The 22,708-nt window shown below is 38.6% G+C and overlaps 2 protein-coding genes across 3 annotated transcripts in view; both read left to right on the top strand.

Annotated features, from left to right (window-relative positions):
* Positions 1-110: 110 nt before the first annotated feature.
* Positions 111-18,075, top strand: HINT3 (histidine triad nucleotide binding protein 3). The gene is made up of 5 exons (XM_007528350.3): positions 111-518; positions 5,458-5,575; positions 9,946-10,015; positions 12,932-13,058; positions 16,521-18,075. The coding sequence occupies exons 1-5, from the start codon at positions 387-389 to the stop codon at positions 16,551-16,553; spliced, it is 480 nt and encodes a 159-aa protein (XP_007528412.1). The 5' UTR covers positions 111-386; the 3' UTR covers positions 16,554-18,075.
* Positions 18,076-20,659: 2,584 nt separating this feature from the next.
* Positions 20,660-22,708, top strand: part of TRMT11 (tRNA methyltransferase 11 homolog) — a 57,981-nt gene continuing 55,932 nt past the window's right edge. For both annotated transcript variants that reach the window (XM_060190503.1, XM_007528342.3), the window contains exon 1: positions 20,660-20,801. In XM_060190503.1, the coding sequence (XP_060046486.1) occupies positions 20,730-20,801 (72 nt within the window). In that variant the 5' untranslated portion in view covers positions 20,660-20,729. The remainder of the gene's footprint in view (positions 20,802-22,708) is intronic.

The raw sequence follows: 22,708 nt of genomic DNA, 5'->3' as shown, positions 1-22,708 counted from the left end.
TAGGCTGGGCGGAAGGGCGCGCCGGTGACGTCACCGGGCGCGCGGGGTGCGTTCCTACGTCCCAGCGGACGTCTTGCGTCATCACCAAAGAGACGCTGGAGGCTGAACGGCTCCCGCGGTCGACCTTCCATTACATTTCCATTAGCAGCCCCACGCTACTCGCTTGCCCCCTCGTGGTCACCCGCTGCCAACTTTTGCGAGCCCGCACCGTGTAGCCCTTCCCTCTACAGTCCTGCTAGAACAGCGCGTGCCCCGGGCTTCCTGCGGGACTCTGCGCCAGGCCCAAGGGGGCGACGCCTGAAAATAAATCTGAACAGGTGTCCCCGGGAGAGGATTGGGGGGCAGCTAGAGCCGGGCTTGTAGGGGAGAAGCCACGGGCCGGGGCGATGGCCGAGTCGCATCCCCGCAGTGAGGCAGCTGCGGCTGCCGAGGTCGCCGCGGAGGACTACAACAGCAAGTGTGTCTTCTGCCGGATCGCGAGGCAGAAGGAGCCCAACACCGAGCTCCTGTATTGTGAGGTGGGTGGGCACCCAAGGGACCCTTGCTTCCGCTCCCCGGGAAGGGTCTGCAGCTCTTGATCGGCTGGGAGGCCAGGTAGTAATTCATGCAGACCAGGACTTTGGCCCCGCTGCAGGTACCAAGGCACTTGGCAGAAAGACAGTATTTATGGGTTCTGCAATACCTGCCCCTTCTCCTTCTCCTTCTTCTTCATCATCTTCTTCTTTTTCCTTGACACTGTTAAATCCCTCACACCCTAATATTGATGCCAAAGAGAAAACGAGTAGTAGATGGTAGCTCATGGTACTTGTGTGTTCAGTTGACTTATAAGTATCCAGGAGGAGTGGGTTTGGGATTGATTTCTGCTAAAGGTTATGATTTCTGAAAGTTTTTACAACGGGCATATGTGGTTTTCCCTTGCTCTTCACTCAGAATTTGAATGATTGCTTTCTACGTACCAGAAACTATTGGAAGGCTTGAGTTTCAGTAGGGGGAAAGAGTGATAATATTCCTGCCCTTGCATGATTCACATAGAAAATAGATAGTACGCATTATACCAGGTCAAATACATAACTTACCACCTACTGAAAGATAGAAGAGGATGGGGACACTATTAAAAAAAATTGGTTAAGAAAATCTCCCCTCAGAAGGGGGCATTTGAATGAAGCCTCAAAGGAGATGAGAGCATGGATTGTATTTTAAAGTATGAAGTTTGAAGCAGGACTGAGAATTAGGGGAACAGGATTATAGTATAGTGAATAGGATCAGATGAGGCCTTCTAGTTTAAGATCTGTTCAACTGTGATTTTTCTCTCCCTTTCTAGCAACAGTTTGTCTTGTTTTAGATAAAGTAATTAGTTGTGAAGGCCAGGGTTAGGTGTGGCCATGTGGGCATTATGAAATGCAGTGGAGCAAAGTTAAGATATGCCTAAAATGATAGGCATAGAGTTTATGTTGGATAGTCTGAGGACATGAAGACAGGAAACATCTGACTGGGTTGGTGGTGCTGGGTGGGGGATGGATATAAGTTGTCTGCAAGGTAGATCTCTGAACTGAACTGATTCATAGATTCAGAAGGAACCAAGATCTGTCTCTTTATTTACTCCTTAATTTGCCAAATATAAGATAGATTTGCTAGAGTTAAAATTTAGTGTCACAGAATTTAGTATTTTTTTTAGAAACTAAAAGTGCTTTTAGATTTTATACACTTTAGTACCAATATTGAACAAAAGTAATAGTAGGTATTAGTAGTTGTATGAGGCTTTGTTGGTTTAAAACTTGTTAAAGTCTGGAGAAGTCTCAGAAGGCTAGAAATGGACCTACCCTATGATCCTGCAATTCCTCTCCTAGGAATATATCCTAGGGAACCCAACACACCCATCCAAAAAGATCTGTGTACACATATGTTCTTAGCACAATTTGTAATAGCCAAAATCTGGAAGCAACCCAGGTGTCCAACAACATATGAGAAATTTGTGGTATATACACACAAAAAAATAAAAATGTTATAAAAAATGGTGACTTCACCGTTTTCAGCCGATCTTGGATGGACCTTGAAAAATTCATGTTAAGTAAAACAAGTCAGAAACAGAAGGATGAATATGGGATGATCTCACTCTCAGGCAGAAGTTGAAAAACAAGATCAGAAGAGAAAACACAAGTAGAACCTGAACTGGAATTGGCATATTGCACCAAAGTAAAAGACTGGGGTTTGTGGGGGCGGAGAGTACAGGTCCGAAAAGCATGACAGAGGACTTTGTGGGGATTGTATTGTTATGTGGAAAACTGGGAAATGTTATGCATGTAGAAACTATTGTATTTACTGTCGACTATAAAACATTAATTCCCCAATGAAGAAATAAAAAAAAAACTTGTTAAGAAAGGGTGGGAAGACTGGGGAAATGGCATAGTGGTTTTGCAGAAAGATCTTCTTGCCCGAGGCACCTAAAGTTACAGGTTCAAACCTCAGTACCAGAAACCAGAACTGAATAGTGCCGTAGAAAAGAAAAAAGAAAAAAAAAAGAACAAGAGAAAGAAATTTAAGAAAAAGTAGGAGGTAGGAGGTAGGGATGGTATAGTCCAAACTTTTCTCATAGTTTTATTCCTGGCTAAAGATAGGGTTTTGTCAATATTAAGAACGTTAGCTAGTGTAAACTGTATCAAAAATCTGCTGACATTTGTATAGAGAAAATCAGGCAGAGTCAATACCGTTATCTAAATTATACCTTAAATACAGAGTCCTGGGTAAATATAAACAGTAGTCCATATAATACAGAATTTAAGCAGTTATGCATGCTTGTACAGTAGTGTTCAAAAAGCTGAGTGTTGTAACTTGGGGAAAGAGACTTATGCAAAAGAGACTCATGCATTTGCATGAGTCAGGCTCCCAGTATACTTCTAAGCACCACATGTATCAATGTGTTTATTGCTCTGGCTTTGATGTCTCTCATAAGTCATTCTCTATTTATCTTATCTGAGATAGATAAAATAAATGCTAAAAGGAGCCAGAGAAATAGTTTAGCACATAGGATCTCTGCATTGTCATGCTCATAACTTGGGTTTGAGTCTTCACATCACATGGGAGATGCTATGGCAATGGAAAAAGCTTCAATGCTGTGGTTTATCCTTATCTATCTCAGTCTGAATGAAAAAAAAAAAAGAAATAATCTAGAGTGGTAAAATCACACATGAATGAAACCCTGATTCTACCCTTTCATACTCCCCCCCCAAAAAAAAAATTTGAGTATTCTTTTTTTTTTTTTTTGCCTTCAGGGTTATTGTTGGGGCTTGTTGCCTGTATTACGAATCCACTGCTCCTGGAGGCCATTTTTTCCCTTTTGTTGCTCTTATTTATTGTTATTGCTGTCACTGTTGTTGGACAGGACAGAGAGAAATGGAGAGAGGAGGGGAAGACAGAAAGATAGACACCTGCAGAGCTGCTTCACCGCTTGTGAAGCGACCCCCTTGCAGGTGGGGAACCAGGGCCTGGAACCAGGATCCTTACGCTGGTCCTTGCGCTTTGCACCATGTGCACTTAACCCACTGTACTACCGCTCAGCCCCCTTGAGTATTCTTTTCAAAAGATGTTTTAAGATCATCACTAAAGGCTAAAGATCATTGTTTTTAAAAAACCATATAGTCACCTACAGTTTAACTTACATGTTTTCAGTATGCCCTGCAGCAAAATTGTTTTATTTAGTATTCTTGCACTTCTGGTACAATCTTCCTTTCATCCATCCATCCATCCATCCATCCATTCATCCTTTCTTTCTCTCTTTCTTTTTTTCTTTCTTTCTTTCTTTCTTTCTTTCTTTCTTTCTTTCTTTCTTTCATTGGGGGAGTGTTAATGAATTACAGTCCATCTGTTTATACATGTGTATGGTTTCCTTGTTCTGCATAATTGTCTGCTGCACACACACCCCCCCAGAGGCCTCAAACTCCCTCATCCCCCAGACTCACTGTTCCTCCCAGAATCCCTTGCTTTACTGTGGTACCCCTGCCCCAGTCCATGTTTCATCCTGTTATTCTCCCTAACTCTGTCACCCAAGTTCCACTTAGATGTGGAGTTATCCCATATTCGTCTCCTTTTCTTGACCTACCCCATGCAACAATTTTTCTTCTGTTTCCAGCAAAGGTGAGGCAAAGATTGAGATTTAAGAGTTTCTGTTGTGCTGTTTAGGCCTTTGATGGCTGGCCTTGGTTTACTCACACGATCAGCGAATCTTCTATTAGGATTTAGCCAAGGAGAACAAAAACACAGTGGAATACTATTGAACTGTACTGAAATGATGAATTCCTTGCTACATCTTGGATTGAACTTGAACCTGTGTTAAGTGAGAAGAAGATAATCTCACTTGTAGGTGAGACATAGACAACAAGGAAGGAAAGGAAAAAATGTATGGTGAAACTTGGAAAGAGTATGGTCTGTTGCAACAAAGTCAAGGACTTGGGAGCGGGCAGGCAAGAGGAGGTTGAAAGGACTTTGGGGCCCCAGAGTGCAGTGGTGAAAGAGGACTTGAATTGATAGTGGGAGTGGTGTGCTGATATCTATCATGTGAAGCAAAGAAACCGTATTCAAAAAATGAAAAGAAAAGAAAAAAAGAAATTGCATTCATGTGGCATCTATCTTGAAATCATTATTTTTTCCCAAAAGATAAAAATGTATAACCATTGGGAGCTGGGTGATAGCGCAGCATGTTAAGTGCACATGGCGCAAAGCATACCGGCATAAGGATCCCGGTTTGAGTTCCGGCTCCCCACCTGCAGGGGAGTCCCTTCACAAGCAGTGAACCAATCTTTCTCTTCCCCTCTCTGTCTTCCCCTCCTCTCTCCATTTCTTTGTCCTATCCAACAATGATGACATCATCAACAACAATAACTACATCAATAAAACAAAGGCAACAAGAAGGAATAAATAAATATTTAAAAAATATATAACCATTTTATAAATTCTCTTGAATAAATGAGTAACTCATGAAGGTAGCTAAAACTTGACTTTTCCCCCTTTGCCAACAGGGTTATTGGTGAGGCTTAGTGGCTGCACAACAAATCCACTGTTCCTGATGGTCATTTTTCCTTTTTAGCTTTTTTTTTTTTTTTTAACTTGATTGGACAGAGATAAATTGAGAAGGGAGCAGGAAATAGAGATTGAGAAAGAGAGATACCTGCAACACTACTTCACCTCTTGAGAGACTTCCTTCCTACAGGTGGAGACTGGAGTTTAGAGCTTGAGTCCTTGGACATATTACATGTGTGCTTAACCAGGTGCACCATTACCTGTCTCCAAAGCTTCACTTGCCGGACTTAATGCATAATTACAAAATTGTCTATTGGGGCTTAGTTGTAAAAAGTGCCACTTCTCTATCAAATGTAGATTTATGATGTTTAAGTTAAACTAGAATGGCATTGGGAAATAGTGATAAAAAAAAAATCAACAAATGATTTTTTTTTTCTCATTTAGAATGAAGACTTAGTTTGCTTCAAAGATATCAAACCGGCTACAACTCATCACTATCTTGTGGTGCCAAAGAAGCATATTGGAAATTGCAAAGATCTAAAGAAAGATCAAATAGAACTGGGTAAGATGATGGGAATATTCTGCCTGGCTATGTTATCTTGAAAGAGCATTAGTAATGGTAGTGATGGTTAAAAAGGAAAAAAACAAAACAAAACCAAGCAGTACCAAATAAAGGAGAATTATGATTAAAAAAAATTTCATTATGAAGGTATATTTTTTACATTTTACAATATTGTAAGCCAATGTTAAATCAGTAAAATATATTTAAATATTTGAGCCTTAATTATAAAAATTTCAATATATGCACAAAGAAAATAGTATAATCTTCACGTATTCACAGCCAGATGCAATATTTATTAACTTTTCTCTCTCCCCATCCTCTTCTCTCTCTCCTAACTTCTCTATCTTAGGAGATAAATAACTCTTAAAATATAAAATGTTGAAAATATAATAATACTTCTATGACTTATTTTGTTTTTGATATCATCTTAAGCCTTGTACATGCACAACTGGACTGCTCCTGGGCCAAATTTTCCCCTTTTATTTTGGGGGCAGGGGGAAGAAAGAGATAGATAGATAGATAGATAGATAGATAGATAGATAGATATGGAGGGCTTCCCTCTGCACCGTGGTACTGCCAGCCAGGACTTGAACTCAGGCTATGTGCATGGAAAGGTAGGTACCCTTCTGGGTAATCTATTTCTTAGCCCTTAAGACATTTTGGATGATGTCTTTTCTTGGTTTAAAAGATGAAAGATATGATGTAGATAAGTTATAATATAAGCTCATATTGCCTGAGAATGGGACTACATCAGTGGTACTCATTGTTTCTTATGTGGATGAACTGCAACCAAAGTTTAATGATGAAACTTTGAAAATTTTTTAGCTTCTGAAAAGGAGTTCTAGATTTGTTTCTTGCAGGCTCACCCTACATTTTCCTACTATAACATCTGTGACTTTTTAGGGATCACTAAGACCTTTCTCAATTTAGTTCAAGTCTTTGATATTTTCTTCTGTCACTGGAATCTGGAGTTAGTTTGGTCAGTTCTTGAAGGTAGATTACAAGATAGATACATTGGCCCAGACTTTTTGAAGATGAGTAAGAAATCTCTTTTAGATAGAAACCTTGATATGCAGTTTAATTATGTTCATGCTCCTGAATTATCAGTTTTTTATGCTGTTTTTCTCTGGGTAGTACAGAGTTCCTTAATTATCTTAGTTCTGTCAGTACAGCTGACACATATTCTAACAGGTGAACACAGTTGTGCTTTTGATATTTTTGTCAATAGTGTTTTAAGCACTTTTTTGTACTATTATTCTTAAGGAGGGAGAAATGTGCTTATGCTTATTTATCTCTTTTTAGTACTTATTTAAATCACTTAAAACAATTCACTTAATTTTGAAGCATTATATGGGTGTTTGGAATTTTATTATGCATTTCTTTTAATTTCTGTGTATATTTACATGATAAATTTCAGAAGTTAACTACAATTATTATCTGCAGCCTATAAAGTAATTATATAGAAGAGTTCAATGACATTGTCAAGCAATGTGACTCTAATTTAGATTTATAGAATTCTACTCAAATAAAGAATACATTTTTAAGATGGCTTATTCACCAGGGCAGTTCATATTCTTGGCAATAAAACAGGGTTCACTATATATCCAGTAACTGAAATCTTATAAAATATAGTCTGTCACAATCATGTAATTACACTAGAAAAATGATATAATGTAGAATAGCACTGTTCCTTTTCTTTTTTCTTGCATCCAGGGTTATTGCTGGGGCTGGGTGCCTGCACTAACGAATCCACTGCTCCTGGAGGCCATTTTCCCCCCCTTTTGTTGCCCTTGTTGTTTATCGTTGTTATTGCTGTCATTGCTGGATAGGACAGAGAGAGAAAAATCAAGAAAGGAGGGGAAGACAAAGAAGACAAAGAAGGGGAGAAAGACACCTGCAGAGCTGCTTCACCACTTGTGAAGTGGCCCCCCTGCAAGTGGGAAGCTGGGGGCTTGAACCAGGAGCTCAAACCAGGATCCTTAAGCCCATCCTTGAGCTTCACATCATGTGCGCTTAACCCACTGCTCTGTCACCTGGCCCCCTAATAGCATTGTTTTTAAAGTTAAGCAACACACTTTAAAAATAACTTCTTTCCTCTGTCTCTCATCTCTATCTTTATAAATAAAAAATGAAAAGGACTCAGGAGGTTGCCTAATGGTGTAGCACATGTATGAGACCCCAGGTTCATGCTCCAGCAGTGTATTACATTCTTTATAAAAATAATAAAGAAACATAACAAACGCCTAGCAAGCAGGGAGGTGGCTCAGTAATAGATGCAGACGAGGAGTAAGTCAGGTCCCAATTAGCACATATTTCAGAGCAGTGCTCTGATTTTCATAAAGCAAACACATTTAAAAAAAAAAATTCTGGGGGTCAGGCGGTGGCGCTCGGTGCAGGCACCGAGCCCAGCAATAACCCTGGAGGAAAGAAAAAAAATTCTAAAAACACTTTTGGGGAGTTGGGCGGTAGCACAGCAGGTTAAGTGCATGTGGCGCAAAGCGCAAGGACCAGCGTAAGGATCCTGGTTCCAGCCCCGGGCTCTCCACCTGCAGGAGAGATGCTTCACAAGTGGTGAAGCAGGTCTGCAAGGTGTCTATCTTTCTCTTCCCCTCTGTCTTCCCCTCCTCTCTCCATTTCTCTCTGTCCTGTCTAACAACGACATCAATAATAACAATAACTACAACAACAATAAAAAAGATAACAAGGGCAACAAAAGGGAAAATAAAATAAAAAATTAAAAACACTTTTAAATATATCTCAACAAAGAAATTTTTTGTGGGGGGGCAGGCGATGGCGTTAAGCGCACATTGTATGAAGTGTAAGGACCCGTGCAAGGATCCCAGTTTGAGCCCGGACTTCCCACCTGCAGGAGGGTCGCTTCTCAAGAGGTGAAGCAGGTCTGCAGGTGTCTCTCTGTCTCACTATTTCCCCCTCCCCTCTTAATTTCTCTCTGTCCTGCCCCAAAAATAGAAAAATGGCTGCCAGGGGCAATGAATTCATAGTGTAGGCACTGAACCCAAGCAATAATCCTGGAGGCAAAAGAAAAAAAAAGAATTTATTTATTTATTTGTGTGTGTGTGTGTGTGTGTGTGTGTGTGTGTGTGTTAGTTGGTGGGAAAATTCAATATGCCAAAATTAGTGGAATGTGGTTAAAGCAGTGCCTTGATGGAAATGCTTGTAGCTTTAAATGGTTTTATAAGAAAGAGGATTTAAGGAGCAAGCCTACACATTAAAGTTTGTAGTAGTGATTTTACATGAGGTTCAAGTTGAACCTTTATTTAAGTAGTTGATAAACAAGCATCTCTGTAACTTAGGGCAACGAAACATATCATTTTTTTTTTTTTCATGTTTCATTAGTAAATTAACAGCATTTTACCAAATAAGATTTTAGGGAGTTTGCTTTCACATACACACATTGTGTAAGTTAGCACACCCTCTACCAGAGTTCTTCTTATTTTTTTAAAAATATTTTTACTTATTTTATTTTAGTGAGAAAGAGTAGATACAGAGAGAAAGATAACAGAACAGTGTTCAGTTCTGGCTTATGGTGGTGCTAGGGATTGAACCTGGGACTTCAGAGCCTCAGGTTTAAAAGGCATTACCATTATGCTGTCTCCCCAGCCCCTACCAGAGTTCTCTGCTCCATTCCCTCATAACCACTATAGTTCTTACAAAGTCTAAGGGACAATGTGGTTACCAACTTTATTTTATGTTTTTGCAAGTTCATCAACAGAAATAAGTCAAATGGGAAAAAAAAACATGAAAACAGCTCCTGAAAGTGAACTTACTGTATAATCATGTTGAATGTGTTTTTAATGCTTACCTGTGATAGGACTTTTGACTAGAACTTTCGTTCTAGTCTTCATTCATGAATTGGAAGGATAAATGTTATTAAATTAAAATGTCCATTCTCCCAGAAGCAGTTTATAGATTCAGTGCACTCCCTATGAAAATCCTAATGACATTTTCCAAGTAAATTAAACTAGTTATCCAAAAACTCATGTGAGACCAGAAACACACATGCACACGTACCTGCAAACACATGTAGCCAAAGCAGATCTGAGGAAAAAAATGAAAAATAAAATGGTGTCACAGTTCCTGACTTCAGTCTGTCCTACAAAGCAATAATAATTTAAACAGATATAGGGAACTGTAGACGTCATATGGACACAGGAGAGACACAGAACTATTTGTGGAAGGGTGAGTAAGCTGTGGAACTCTATACCTATAATTTTGTAATCTTATAAAACCATTATTAATTCACTTATTAGAAAAGAAAGATGAATGAAAGAGAAAAGAATGAATAGTAATTTAGTGAACTTAATAGTTTCTACAGTGTAATATACAATATTTTCTTTCCTGTTTTACAGTTGAGAGCATGGTAGCTGTAGGAAAAACCATTCTTGAAAAGAATAATTTCACCGACTTTGAAAATGTGAGGTATGTATACTTCCAGATAGAAACCAATACACATAACTGATTCTTTGGAAATATCATTTCCTTGTAAAAAGTAGAGGTAGTAGTGGCAGAGTTCGTGGTTTAAGTATAGTTGAAGGTGAGTGTATATAGTTCATTGGTAGTACAAATCTAGTCAACAAAACTTCTTCGTAGTGTTTTTTTTTTTTCTTTCAAGATTTATGTGTTTATTAATGCAGAAAGAAAGAGAAGGGAGAGTGAGCCAGAGTATCACTTGGGACCTCTTGTAATTTTCAGTCTAGTACTAGCCACTCCTGTACCACTTGTCTCAGTATCTTCTAATAATGACCTATTAAAGTTTGGACAGACAAATATATTCAGGCAGTAAGTAAGTAAAATAGTTACAGGAACACTTTTGTTTGGGATGGACAAAACAGCTCACCTGGATAGTGTACTTTTTGCCATTTGTAAGATTCAGGTTTGAGCCTGGCTTCCACCAGGTTGAAAAAAAAACTTTAGTGCTGTGGTCTTTTCACTTTCTCTGTCTATCTAAAAAATAAACTTAAAAAAAAAAAAAAAAGAGAAAACTTTTATTTATCCCATACGTGCATTTTTAAAAAAGAATATTCCCTTTTGTTGCCTTTGTTGTTTTATTGTTGTAGTTGTTATTGATGTTGTTGTTGTTGGATAGGACAGAGAGAAATGGAGAGAGGAGGGGAAGACAAAGAGATGGAGAGAAAGATAGACACCTGCAGACCTGCTTCACTGCTTGTGAGGCGACTCCCCTGCAGGTGGGGAGCCTGAAGCTGGAACCGGGATCCTTATGCTTGTCCTTGCGCTTTGCGCCACCTGCGCTTAACCCACTGCGCTACCGCCTGACTTCCCTATACGTGCATTTCTATAAAGTTAAGTTTAAATTGAATTCCATTTGAAGAATATTGTCAGGCAGTTTCAGAAATACCATATTATACTTCTACATGAAATTAATTTTATTGCATATTGGAAACTGGATTTCTGTAAAATTTGGGGAGAAGAAAATACTGTTCAGTTTGCCAAATGTAATTAGCTTAAATAAATTTATTTATTTCTTTATTTTTCTGAGGAGGGTATTGTGTATGTGTGATTTTACTACTCTAGACCACTTTCTCATTCAGATAAGGACAGGCAGGCAGATAGATGAAGCCGTGGTGCTATGGTCCTTCCATGTGATGCCGGAGGAGGGAAGGCAAGAGAATACTCGAGCTCTGCTCAGCTATGACAGAAGGTGTTGCTGGAATTGAACCTGTGGCCTCTGGGGTCTCAGGAATGTAAGTTGGTGCTCTAACAGGCTGAACTCTGTTTGTGTCCTTAGTGGGGATTACTTGTAATAACTGAATTGGAATTCAGAAGAGATCTGGATTCTGATGCTATTTATGCTACTTTCTGTGTCCTGTATTTGTCCTTATTGAGTTACTTTAGAGAAGTCATTTAACCTAAGTTAATATCTGTCTTTGCAGCCGAGTAGTATCCCATTGTCACTGTAAACCACAAACCCTACAATAAAACGGGGGAAAAAAACACCTGTAGATATGCAGTATTAAGTGTATGAAAATTCTCTAAGACTGTCAAGTACTATCCATGAATGGTAATAACAAGGAACATGTGCTATTTGAGAATCCTTTAACCCAAAGCAGCATATTTTCTTCCCAAACATAGGAGAACTTAATTAAATGAATGACTCTCCTAGGAGTCAAGAACCCTGAGCCTTAGTCCCAACAGTGCCTCCACCCAACTTTTTAACTTTGGGAAAACTCAAAGTTAAAAACGTCAGAATTAAGTAAACACTTGAGTTGCTTCTGTATTGTGTGTTACTTGATTCTACATTATATGAATCTTATTTCACAGAAACAAAACCTAGGGAGTCGGGCTGTAGCATAGTGGGTTAAACGCAGGTGGCGCAAAGCGCAAGGACCAGCATAAGGATCCCCCGGCTCCCCACCTACAGGGGAGTCGCTTCACAAGCGGTGAAGCAGGTCTGCAGGTGTCTATCTTTCTCTCCCCCTCTCTGTCTTCCCCCATCTCTCTCCATTTCTCTTTGTCCTATTCAACAATGATGACAACAATAATAATAACTACAACAATAAAACAAGGGCAACAAAAGGGAGTAAATAAATAAATAGAAAAAAGAAAGAAAGAAAAGAAACAAAACCTAGTCCCCTGTTGTGGGTAGTGGTTGAAATTTTCCAATATTTGTCACATATTTGACTGCATTTATCCTGTGCCTTCTTACCTATAGTTTGAAAAGACTAGAATCTCTAGGTTTATATGATTGATGGAGGCTTGCCTTGCTCTACTCAGCTTAAATAGACTTAGAAAACAATTTTTATAAATTGATTTTTATAAGATAAAATCGTGTGCTTTTGTTTTTTGGTGCTTAAGAGAAGTTTTATTTTGAATGTCTTATAAAGAATACAATTATTAATTATCATCTAGCTTGTTTTCAATACTAAGCAAGAAAGTTAAGTAATCACAAAGTTTTTCTAACAAGATAATTGAAATATTGGCTGGTAAAGAAGTGACTGGTTATTGAAGAAAGCATGCCACCTACTGGCTACCTTTGGAATAAATGAATACTATTACATTTAGTAGTGTTAAAATATATGCACAGGTATATCTTAGGAAAATTAAATACCTAGTATGACTAAAAACTTCAGTGGTCAGATTATGTCACCTTATTTCCTTCAAGGCTATCTACTGGCATTAATATGCTGTTAAGCTTTTCTTTGAAGAAGATATTGTTACTGTGAACTTTAACATGAAAGTAACTGTTAATACTCTATGGTCAGGCTATATAAGGTAAAAATTTTGGATATCTTTAATGTTTTGTTTTGTAACTTGAAAAAGTATTTTTAAACTGTTTTCAAACTGATTTTTCAGTGACCTCTTGTGTTTCCTTTTCAGAATGGGTTTCCACGTACCGCCATTCTGTTCTATTTCCCACTTACACCTTCATGTTCTGGCACCAGTAGATCAGCTTGGCTTCTTTTCAAAGTTGGTTTATAGAATGAATTCCTATTGGTTTATTACAGTAAGTACGATGTTATTATATGGGAAGCATACAAAGCCATTTGTCATTTCCATTGTAGGTTTTTCTTTCTGGCAATAGAAGGCATCAGCTCTCGTAGGCCTAATCTGTTTTTTAGCATAGTGCTTGCTTATAATGATATGTTTAATTTGGAGAAGTTCCAGGTCATCAACCAGAGTCAGACAGAAATCCTCTATTTACTGTTTAGCACAAAGTCAAATTCTAACTCCAGTAGTTATTAAAGGGGTCATGTGTAAGTTGTTTAAACTTTTAGAGGCCCAGATTGTTTATTACCCTTATATAGATAGTGATGCCTTTCTCTGGTATTGATAGGATAGTTTACATGTAAAGCACTTAAAATTGTACCTTGCAAATAGTAAGTGTTCAATAAATATTTGCTGTTGCTTCCATATCATGACTTTGTAGAAGCTGAGTTTATAGGATTTCTGATAGTTTGAAGGCTATACGGCAGGACTACATTAGTATCAACTACTGTATCTAAGGTTGAGATTTTAAACCTCCCAAATTGTAGAATTCTGTCTTGCTAGAGTGAAATGGAAAATAATCCAGTCAAGCCTTTGTTATTATTGAGTGACTCTAACCTTTCTGGACCATTTTGCTAATTTACCAATCTCTTATTTTATAATAAAGTGAGCTGTATTTTTTTTTATCTGAGTAATCCAATTAAATAATTACTGATGAATAGTATAAATACCCAAAGGGGAGAAAAAACTAGTTTTTAGAAAAATTAATCATGTAATCACTCTTCAAGATGATTTAATTAAAATAAAAGTATATTTAAGATATGAGAGTGTATTTGAAATAAGAAATGAGACATTCTGGAGGGAAGCTGGTGAGGTTCTTTGGAAAATAAGTGTGGGGTCCAAGTGGTAGCACACCTAGTTGAGTGCACCAGTTTCTGTGAGGAAAGACCTGGGTTCCAGAACCTACTCCCCACACGTAGGGGCGAAGCTTCATGAGTGCTGAAGTAGGTCTCTTTCTCCCTCCCTGTGTCCCCAGCATTTTCTTTCTGTCCTGTCGAGTGTCACAGATGAGAAAGCAGTGGGGGGAGGGAGATGGAGATAGATAGAGAGAGAGAGACAGAGACAGAGAGAGAGAGAGAGAGAGAGAGAGAGAGAAAATAAGCACCGGAATCATGGATTTGTGGTGCAGGACTAAGACCCAGAGATAACAGCGCCAGTGGCAAAAATAAATAAATATCAGCACTGCAACAATGTGTTGCTTTTTTGCTTGAATTTCCAGTTTTCTGCAGGACCCATGCTTTTATAATAAAAAGATCAAAATGCATTCTATAATTCTTAACTGATTCCTTATATGACTTTTTTAGCTGGAAAAGAATCAGCAGGTGAAGTTATAAGATCTGTTAATGTTCCATTCTTAGAATCTGGGGCAGAGTCTATTATGAAATGGAAAATAAAAAAGCAAGATAAAGATAACAAAGTATACTTCAAATTCTCTTATGTGATACCAGATATATAAGATGATTAAGAAAAGTATCTGAATTACTTTAACTTTTAAAAAATAGATTTTATCCTTTGAACCTATACATTCACATTTCTCTCACCATCAGTACATTTGCTGTAATCCTTAATACTACAATGATAAAACATTATAACCCAAAGTTTAAGGGCTCAAAAAAAAAAAAGCAGATTTTTTTTAATAATCAGGAATCTAAAGGTAAAAGTATAGCACATGAAATTTGGGGTCTTCTTGTTGGAAGGAGCTAGTAGGTCTATTTTAGGTATATTCTATGGGGCTTGTGATTTTACTAATCATCTTCACCTAACATTTATCCCTCTGGGAGTATGGATGAAAATGTTCTATGGGGTGCAGAAGGTGGAAGTTCTGGTTTCTGTAATTGCTTCTCTGCTGGACATGGGTGTTAGTAGGTTAACTGTACCCCCAGTCTGTTTCAATCTTTCTCTAGTGGGATAGGGCTTTGGAGATTTGAGGTTCCTAGTTACACTGGTGAGGTCATCTGCCCAGGGAGTTCAGGATGAAATCATAGTAGTGTCCTCCACTTGGTGGCTGAAAGGCAGTAAGATATAAAGTAGGACAAATGTTTAACAAACAGGAACCAAAAAGTAGGAATAGAGCAGATGAGAATAGCGATCTTAGGGTAGAAAGAAGCTAGGAAGTCAATTTAGGTTATAGTCATAGGATTCCATTACTGTGGTAATTTTTGCTGAGAATAGGACTTGAAAGCTGGCCAGCTCCTCATGGGGCGCGAGCGCTTCCACACTACGATCATCATCTCTGGCATTATGCTATTCCACTGCAGAATACTGTGCCCCAGTATGGTTCCGTAGCCCCCATGTCCACTTGGCCAATTCCAAATTATATTCCTCCATGAGAATAATTTTTGGAACCATCCGTTCCACCCTGGTTCCATGGCTGCCAGTTCTTAGCAACATCACCCCGCCAGATATTCGTCGGGATGCGGCATCACCTAAGTTCATTTCCCACGTCTACGCTCGTCCGGACCTGCCAATATACGCGGATATCTTCGCCCACCCTGTCCAACGCTTGACGTCTCGTCACCCAATCTGGTCCCCTACGCCTGCACTGAACTTCTCTGTTCCAGACTCTTGGAAACAGAGCTGGCAGTCAGCTGAGGTAAAGAACAAACACCTCATCACAGACCCCTGCAAGCGTGAACCCAGCTTTGACCTAGCACGTTATGATTGGGCCCTCCTCAATCGCTATCAAACAGGCCATGGCCGGTGCGCCGCTATGTTCCATCGCTGGGGAGCCAGAGACGACCCGAACTGCCCCTGCGGCTACAGACAGACTATGACCCACATAGTCAACGACTGCCACCTCTCCAGATTCAAAGGAGGTCTCGAAACTTTACATCAGGCTCAACCTGACGCTGTTGACTGGCTACGGAAGAAGGGCAAACGCTAGAAGAAGAAGAAAGCTGGAGTAGAGCATAAAGCAGCTACCAAACTTGAAAGTATATAGGTACAATTAACCGTTTACCATGTTGATCTGACCTAGGCCTGTATCTATTCATATTTAGCACAGGAGTTCTTATAACTTCTGAGTCCTTGTCAGTCTGTGCAGTCCATGGTCATTCATAGGTGAGAACATTCTAGGCTATACTCATTTCAGGACCAGTTTTCCTTCAGTGGAAGAGTAGGATGACCTAGTCTCCTTTATTGGGAGTGGGACAGCCCTTACCATTGCTAATTCATAGAGTATGGTCTTAAAGAAGCCTACAGGAGGGCTTATAGTGGTGTTCCTGATAATACTGATAAAATTTTGCCTATTTATATACAATATTCTTTACTATAGATTAAAACTAGTGTATTAAGAGTTTTTAAGATAATTTTTTTAGAAACAGTTTTTTTTGCTGTCGTTTGTTGAAATAAGCATGCGAATAGACTTATTTAATATAGCCCATGATTATTATAATGAAAGTTTTTTTTTCTTTCATTACAGGCTGATTACTTGATTGAAAAACTGAGAACATGAACCTGTTTACAGTGGAAGATTTCTCTAATTTTGGCACATTATAAACTAATATTTGGGCCCCACTGAAGTCTTAATTTTAATTGTAAGGTTCATTGGGATTTATGAGAAGCTATACTGGGTAGCCTTAAGTCTTTTTAAAATATATGTTTCCTGAGATTTGTGATGTAACTCCATGAATATTTTTCCATTGACTTCTTTGTTTTAATGATTGCTGTCTAAGGTGTAAGATCTATAGATAAAATTTGTTAAATCAATTTCAGGTAATCAAGCATGGCCTATATTGTGGTGTTGGGGCCCTAGTGCATGGTAGTGGAGAAGGACCTAGGCTGAGGCTGGGAGTGTTTAGTGGATATCTATCACAAGGAAATGAGAGGTTTTACCTATGTGTCAACAACTGTACTATGGCATGTTAACCCCTCAATAAAACTGAAAAAAGGTCAAAATATTTTCATCTCTTGGTAGTCTATTATAATAGTGATTAATTTATGTAGAATAAGCTGGTATAGGTAGTACTTCAATAGAGCCTTTATAACCATGAAGAAAAAAAAGCCATTAATGATTTCATGAAAAGTCTAATTATTTGTAAAACCTATTGTTAAATCCCAATAATTGAAATTGTTAAATCCCAATAATTGAAATTCACCAAGTCTCATCAGTAGTTTTATTTCATAACTTTAGCTACTTATAAAGAGTAGCTCAACAAAAAACTAATTTATAACTTGTCTTACTATTTAAAGTAGTACTGAAAGCATTAAACATACTTATTGTGGTACTGTTCGTAATTGAAGAGTTGTAAGATTGTTAATGAGCTATTACTTGGGTAAAATTCCTTGCTTACTTAGTGAAAGCTAAATAAAGATACATAATACTAAGTCACCTTTTTTTTTCTTGGATACTTTTATGACTACATATTTTTTTAGAACAGTTTTAAGTTCACAACAAAATTAGGAAGGTACAGAGATTTCTCACGTACACTTTACCCCAACACATGCTTATCCTCTGCCATTATCAACATCCCCTACCAAAGTGGTTAAGTTTGTTAGAATTGCTAAACCTATGTTGACATATCAAAATAACCCAGAGTCCAGTAACCTAAAGGTTTTACTCTTAGTAGTGATCATCCTGTCAACTTGCCTCAATGCATAATGATGTGTAGCCATCATTATAATGTCACACAGTATTTTCACTGCCCTAAAAATTCTCTGGACTTTGCCTTTTCATTCCTTCCCAAGGAACCCATAACAACCATTTATCTTTTTAATATATGCATACATTTGTCTTTTCCAGACTGTCATACAATTAGAAACATACAATATGTGACCTTTCCAGATTGAATACTTTGACTTAGAAATATTCACCTTAAGTTTCCTTCATGTCTTTTCATGACATGGTAACTTTACCACATTTATTGCTGAAGAATATTTCATTGTATGCATGTTCCAGTTTACCTACTGAAAAACACAGGTTACTTACAAGTATTGGCAATTATGAATAAAGCTGCAATAAATACCTGCATAGAGTTTTTTCTTTTTTTGTGGATGTCTTTTTCAATTCCTTTGGGTAATACCAAGGAGCATGATTGTTGGGTTTTATGTGAGAGAAATGTGTTTAACTTTGGAAAGATAGATAAATAAATAATGCCAGTGGATTTCAGAATGGGTATACAGTTTTGTTTGTCAATAATGAGTGAGAATTTATGGTGTTAGCAATGTGGAATTTTGTTCATTCTCATTTGTGCATCTCATTGTTTCAGTTTGAATGTCCTTGATTTCATATGCCATGGGGCATATGTAATATATATTTGCTATCTGTATGTCATTTTGGATGAGGTACCTCTTAAAGTCACTGGCCTTTTTTTGTTGAGTTACATGTTTTCTTTAAAAAATTTTAAATAGATTTATTAGTGAGAGAGCCATTATATCAATCTATCATAGGTGATGGCAGCGATTGAACTCAGGACCTTCCAGTTGCAAGTCCTGCGTTCAACCACTCTGCCATTGTAAATCACTTTCAGGGAGAAAGTTTCTTGTTAGTTTCAGGGAGAAAGTTTCTTGTTATTCCTAGTTTACTGGGAGATATCTTTTTAATTATGCTTCCTAATCTGATATGATCATCATTTTGATTTTTCATCCTGTAGTGTAATAAACCATGTTGTTTGGTATTTGAATGTTAAATGACACTCATATACCTGGAATAAATTCCACTTTGCCACCTAGACTTTTTTTTTAAATAGTAATAAAAATAGATTCAAATGAAAGGTGTTTAATGAGTTGACTGATTCTAACTTATGAAAGGATCATTGTCAGTGATGTAGACATGCATCTTACATAACACTGATAATTTAAGAGCATAGTTTTTGTTACTATATTTATATATTCCTAGATTTTGATATCAAAAAGTCATATACAAAAATGACTTTTATTGTTTTCACTGCTGTAGTCAATGAAATGAAGCTGAGACCTACTGACTGATCTATTTCTGAATCAGCTTTTATTCTAGACATCCATATGATAAAATCTTTTTTCCCCCCAGATATTAAACTTTACTTCATTGAAAGAGTATTGGGGTCCTGGTGCAGGATCATGGGAAAAACCTAGGTTGGTAGTGAGGGTGTTTTGCAGACACCTATCATGGAAAGATAAGACAATGGACACATTTGTAAAACAAAATTTAATTTAAAAAGGTAAAAAAAAATCACATTTGCCAGTAACTGTATTGTAAACCATTAATCTCAATAAAATGATTTGGAAAAAAAAAAGCAACAAGGAGTTCTGTTCAGCATTTTCTACCATAGTTTCTTAATTATATACATACATATACATTGAAATGTCAATAGAACATTTTTGTATTTTTATTTTATTTTTAAAATTTCTTTATTGGGGATTAATGTTTTACAGTCGACAGGAAATATAGTAGTTTGTACATGCATAACATTTACCAGTTTTCCACAATAAAATTTCTTTATTGGGGGATTAATGGTTTGCAATCTACAGTAAAATACAATAGTTTGTACATGTGTAACATTTCTCAGTTTTCCATGTAACAATTCAGCTCCCACTGGGTCCTTCTCTGCCATCATGTTCTAGGATCTGAACCCTCCCCCCTCGCCCCAGAGCTTTTTACTTTGGTGCAATGCACCAAGATATATAAAATTGGCTAAGTTCACTTCTGATTAAGAAAAATCGGATACTTAATTGTATAATTATTTATGGCCACATAGAAATAGGCTAGGCTAGGAGGGTGGGGGAATCATCAGGGTCTGGTTGTCTTAGCTACTGTTATCTTTTCCTGAATAGTGTCTGGGAGAAGGTTGGTCTCAAAATTTACTGGAACATCACTTTAAGGGGGCTGGGGATCTACACCAATCATTGGCTGCCTTGAAGATGGGCAGGATAAGATATGCCACATGGGTGGCATATCTTTCTTTGCCTTATTATTTTTTAAAAATTTCATTAGAACTCTCAAAAGCAATAAAGCATAAGCAGAACAAGCAAGTTGTTAAAATTCATGAGCTGTGTGCTCCTATAAAATGTCATTATCAATAGCTAACAGTAATTCTTATCATCGTTACAACTGGCTATAAATTAGCCCCGTGACCTTCATGCATGACCACAGCTAATAATTAGAGGACTGATGCCCAGGAAGATGATTTGGTTACTAGGTACAGAGATAATCTCAATCTTTAAGAATTTATTCCAATTGGTTTACCAGGAATGCACCCTTTAAAAGCTATTGCAAAAAAAAAAAAAAAAAAAAGAAAAACTACAAGAATATAGTAAATGCATAATGTGTGGCCCAGATCTTGTCAGGCCCTCCCTCCCCCCAAAAGCCCTAAGTGGTTAGTTTAAGTCTGCAAGGAAAAGGGATCATTTCCGTGCAGTTCAGAGGAAGGTGCATTTGAAAAGTTGTAGAGAAAGTGGGAAGTGTACTTCAGGTGTTCAGAACACAACGCAGCCACTCCACCTACTTAGGCTGGGGCATCAACCAGAAAGCACCTTACAGCAGAGGTAGCGGGAACTCCACCTCTGCCTACAAGCGCGGCGAGAGGACAACTCTGCACCTCGCAGAACCTCTGCTTCCGCCTCTGGAAGCTCCGCCTCAGCGGAAAAAGACTCGGAGGGACCCAAGTCGGGGAGGCACCGTGCGGGCCGCGCAGGCGCACATTGGGCCGTTGCAATGGCGCTGCCAGCCTCTCTGAACAGGTATCTGCTGCTCATGGCGCAAGAGCACCTGGAGTTCCGCCTGCCGGTGAGTTCTCCGCAATTTCCAACTGGTGAAGACGGCGCGGCGCGGGTGTTGGGCTGGAGGAGCCGACCCGCCCAGCCTGATCGCTGTCGCGGGTGATGTGAACCTTGGGCAGGTGGACGGTGTGCGGAGGGTGTGTGTGTGAGAGGCTGACCTCTTGCTTAGTGTTTGCATGAGTTTTCCCCGCTGTTGTGCTACTGACTGGAGCTCGGCAGGTGACAGCGACGGCCTCCTTTTAGGATCTCTTCGTCGAACCTGTAATTGGGAACCGCTGGTAGATTCTCGGGGAGGTGTTAAGTGTCACGCGAGCAGGTTGGAGGTGGAGGGAGAGGGTCGATGACAGAGAAGTTAGGAAACATGGGAATTTGTTTCTTAATTGGTTGAAGAAGTCTGCAATCAAGTGTGAGGGACGTTGGAGATAGAAAAAAAAATGACAATTTGTTTTCAAGGATTATGCTGTTCGCTGAGAACTGAGAAGAGTCCTAAAGTATAGGACTGTGAAATGACATTGGTCAGTGTAGTGACGGATGCACAGGGAAATATAACTATATAAAAAGGGGGTACATAATTCACCAGAGGGGTGGGGAATATTGGTTTTTAATTAAAATGACGTGTATGAAGGTACAGCACTTGAACTGTAACCTAAGGGTTGAGCAAGAGTTAGCCAGACCAAGGAATGAAATAACTAAATTAGAATTAGAAGCTCTTCATTATTATTGGGTTACCAAATGTATAACATTTCAAAGAGTGACAAGAGGACAGCAGGAGAGATGGATAGGAACCAGTTTGCAAAGCCTTGAATGCCGGGGATTTATTGAACACTTAAGCAAGGAAGTAATAGAATCAGAATGTTAAAAAAAAATCACTTTCACAATAATATGAATGAGTCATTTGAGAGTTTGAGTGAAATAAGACTGTATAGGTAGTTCTAAATTTAGGATGGTTTTACTTAAGTTTATTTTTAAATTTTAAAAAATATTTCTCTCTGGGAGTCGGGCGGTAGCGCAACGGGATAAGCGCAGGTGGCGCTAAGCGCAAGGACCGGCATAAGGATCCCGGTTCAAGCCCCCGGCTCCCTACCAGCAGGGGAGTCGCTTCACAGGCGGTGAAGCAGGTGCAGGTGTCTGTCTTTCTCTCCCCCTCTTTGTCTTCCCTTCCTCTCTCTGTCCTATCCAACAACATCAATAATAACTACAACAATAAAACAACAAGGGCAACAAAAGGAAATAAAGAAAAAATCCAAAAAAATATTTCTCTTTTTAAATTATTTTACTATCTTTATATATCTCTTGGATAGAGACAGCCAGGGAGGGGGAAGGGGAAGAGGAAGGGGAAGGAGAGAGGGGGAGAGGGAGAGGGACCCTTCACCACTCCTGAAGCTTTCCACTTGCAGGTGGGGACAGATACTTGAGCCTGGACGTTTCAAATTGTAACACTTGTGCTCAACCAGGTGTTTTTTTTTGGGATGTGGGATGTGTGAGGAGGGTGGATGAATGATGGGTAGTGGGACTACAGAGGTGGATGGGGTAGGATCCCCATTCTACATTTGGGAGAATGTTTGAAAGCCATTTCAAAGAATTAGGATTTTATTGGGTTGATGCAAAAGTCATGACTCATTTTTGCTTTGCTTTGAAAAACACAGAAAAATAACATCATGACTTTTCGAACAACCCAATTATTTTCAAACAACCCAATATGCTAGGTTTGGTTGAGTGATGTTGACCCTTTTTTCCTTTGTAAGTCAAGTGACAGCGATTTTCCTTTTAATCAGGAAGGGATAAGTAGTGATTTGATTTTAAAAAGACAGTTCTAGAGTATCAGAAAAAACCCATAATTTAGAGGTTATGAAACTAGAGAGAAACCAAGGAGGGTTAAATTTTAGCCTGTAGTCAAGGCTGTGATGGTTAGAA

The sequence above is a fragment of the Erinaceus europaeus genome, chromosome 4, assembly GCF_950295315.1.
Source record: "Erinaceus europaeus chromosome 4, mEriEur2.1, whole genome shotgun sequence".
Classification (NCBI taxonomy): Eukaryota; Metazoa; Chordata; class Mammalia; order Eulipotyphla; family Erinaceidae; genus Erinaceus; species Erinaceus europaeus.
This window is presented reverse-complemented; position numbering and strand designations above follow the sequence as displayed.